Here is a 2,367-nt window from a genome sequence, read left to right on the forward strand (position 1 = left end):
TTACAGTAATCAATTTACGGAGTATGTTTGCTTAGTTTCCAGATTTTTTGTATGATTGATTGGAAATGAACGAAAACCGATGTATGCTGGAAAAATACAAACGACTAACATTCTAAGTTTTTGACATTCTAGAGTAAGAACAATCAGTTTTTGAATGTTAAAAGCAAAACAACGGATATTAAAAAGAAAATGTTGAAATTAAATGATAAGATTATTAAAATGTTAAAATGGTTAAATTTTTAAAAAGTTATAATAGTTAAAAATGTTAAAATGGTTAAAAAATATTTGTGTCCGGCGGGATACGAAGTCGACTGTCACAACTTATTTCACTCCATACTAGTATGGAGTGAAATAATTACTATAATCTAGTTTAATTGATGGTTTTCTAAACTTAAAGTATAATATTTTGCTTGTGAAATTCTTATCTTTTGGCAATATTTCAAGTCAACATGTCCTCTTGGATTATGCAAATAGCATCTGTATTAACGTAATTAATGCTAACATTTCAGTAACTTACACATGTCACCAGGTATATCATTTCACCATCAAGAAATAACAGAATTTTAAAATTAATTATATTATGCAAATTAGGTCATTATTTGAATAATTGGTATCTGTTGATGTTCCACCTGCCGTTGATTACATACAATACTTGTATAAAAACACTATGACGTAATTACTGTAATAACAGACTTTCTCTTTAATTATGCAAAGTAAGTCTTCCTTTAAATAAGTGGATTATGTACATCTTGCCATTATTTCTTTCTGTACTTATCTGCTTTTAAAGATTTCGCCAGAAACTCTGCAATTTCAGAACAGGCTGCTAGGGGACAAACCCACACCATTTTTTTTCCTGACAGGATAAGCTATCTGTCACCAAAAATCCAAGACAATAGCATGTTCAGGACAAAAGATACAAAAACGGGACGTTATGCTGCAGTACCAAGGTCAGCTACCAGGAGGCCCATATTTGACTTTGACCTCGACTTCCTACGACCTACCAACATACCAAATATCATAACAATCCATAAAGGCGTTCTGAAGCAATGCTGACTTCAAATGTGCGGAAACACAAACACACAAACAAACAGACACACACACACAGTCGCACCAAAAACAAAAAGAAGGTTTCATTCCTTTCAAAAAAATTAACATTTCTAATTTCTACATTTTTTAAAATAAATTTTCTTTACTTTACAGGGCGTGCACAATGAAGTGGGAAAGCATGCTGATGTTTATAGTAGGCTACTGCTTTGGAATCGTGACGATGGGTACATTCACGGTTTTCACCAAATATCTAGGAAACTGTGTCACAACCTCGACGGTACAATCCAAAAGAAACGACATTGTGACTTCTAAAATCCCCTTTACTTTGAGGGATCAACTTCCAAAGTAAGAATATTTCTATCGTTGTTCAGCGTGTCCATTCTATAACATCAGCGAAACTCAGCCATCGTATATCTATTTATCTACTTTATCTATCTATCTACTCTATCTACTCTATCAATCCATCTATCTATCTATCAATCTATCTATCTATTAATAAAAATCTAGATATATATCCATATATCTATACTTGAATTTATCTATCTATCCATATCAATCTCTCTTTATGTGTCTCTCCGTGTCTCTCTCTGTCTCTCTCAGATAGATGGATGGTGGACAGATGGATAGAAACATAAAAATCAACTGCATTCCGGACTATTCAAGATTGTGAAGTATGCAATTGAGAGCGTGAAAACACAGTAAGATATTGATTATGTAAATTAAGACATTGATGTATAATTAATGAGAAAATGTTATATTTCCATAATTATCACTGCCTAGAATTTCATAACTGGCGTATCTAAAAGTCAATTGAAGGTAAACATCATAAAAAAAAACTTATTCAAATAAGGGTCTCATTTGCATAGTTTATAAGGATATGCTAGAATGGCAATGCCGCATTATGCTAAAATAAGACTGTTTTTTGGGGAAGAATTCATGTAATTGAGGATCCTATTCGCATAATCAGGGGAGCTTACTGGAATTACTCAAGCCGGATAATGTCATAAAGATTAACATCATTTGGCGAAGCTATGGGATCGCGGTACTCTAGTTTTGCAAATTCCACTACGTTGATTTACCTTAACGGGTGTATTGCATGCAAGTATAGAAAAAAAGAGGAACTGTTATTTTTGTGTTTCTATTTTCAGTACCAAGATGAAGAGATGCAACTGTTCCGAAGAGATGGAGGGTAACATTAACCTTAAGCAATGGGAGGCAGATGAGCTGAATGAAGTTGAAAGTCGACGCCGAGTAGAACTTCAAAAATTTAAACGCAGGTCAACACCTTTCTTTTTTTTATTTTCTGGAGTAGTGGACATT

General features: G+C 33.3%; 1 protein-coding gene across 1 annotated transcript in view; it reads left to right on the forward strand.

Moving 5' to 3' along the window:
• Nucleotides 1-1,211: 1,211 nt before the first annotated feature.
• The window catches only part of LOC109473331 (beta-1,4 N-acetylgalactosaminyltransferase 1-like), a 26,529-nt gene continuing 25,373 nt past the window's right edge, over nucleotides 1,212-2,367 (forward strand). Inside the window, exon 1 of the mRNA XM_019773201.1 lies at nucleotides 1,212-1,392. Coding sequence (XP_019628760.1) covers nucleotides 1,226-1,392 — 167 coding nt within the window. The 5' untranslated portion in view covers nucleotides 1,212-1,225. The remainder of the gene's footprint in view (nucleotides 1,393-2,367) is intronic.

Source organism: Branchiostoma belcheri, unplaced genomic scaffold (assembly GCF_001625305.1).
Source record: "Branchiostoma belcheri isolate BF01 breed outbred unplaced genomic scaffold, Haploidv18h27 scaffold100, whole genome shotgun sequence".
NCBI classification, from domain to species: domain Eukaryota; kingdom Metazoa; phylum Chordata; class Leptocardii; order Amphioxiformes; family Branchiostomatidae; genus Branchiostoma; species Branchiostoma belcheri.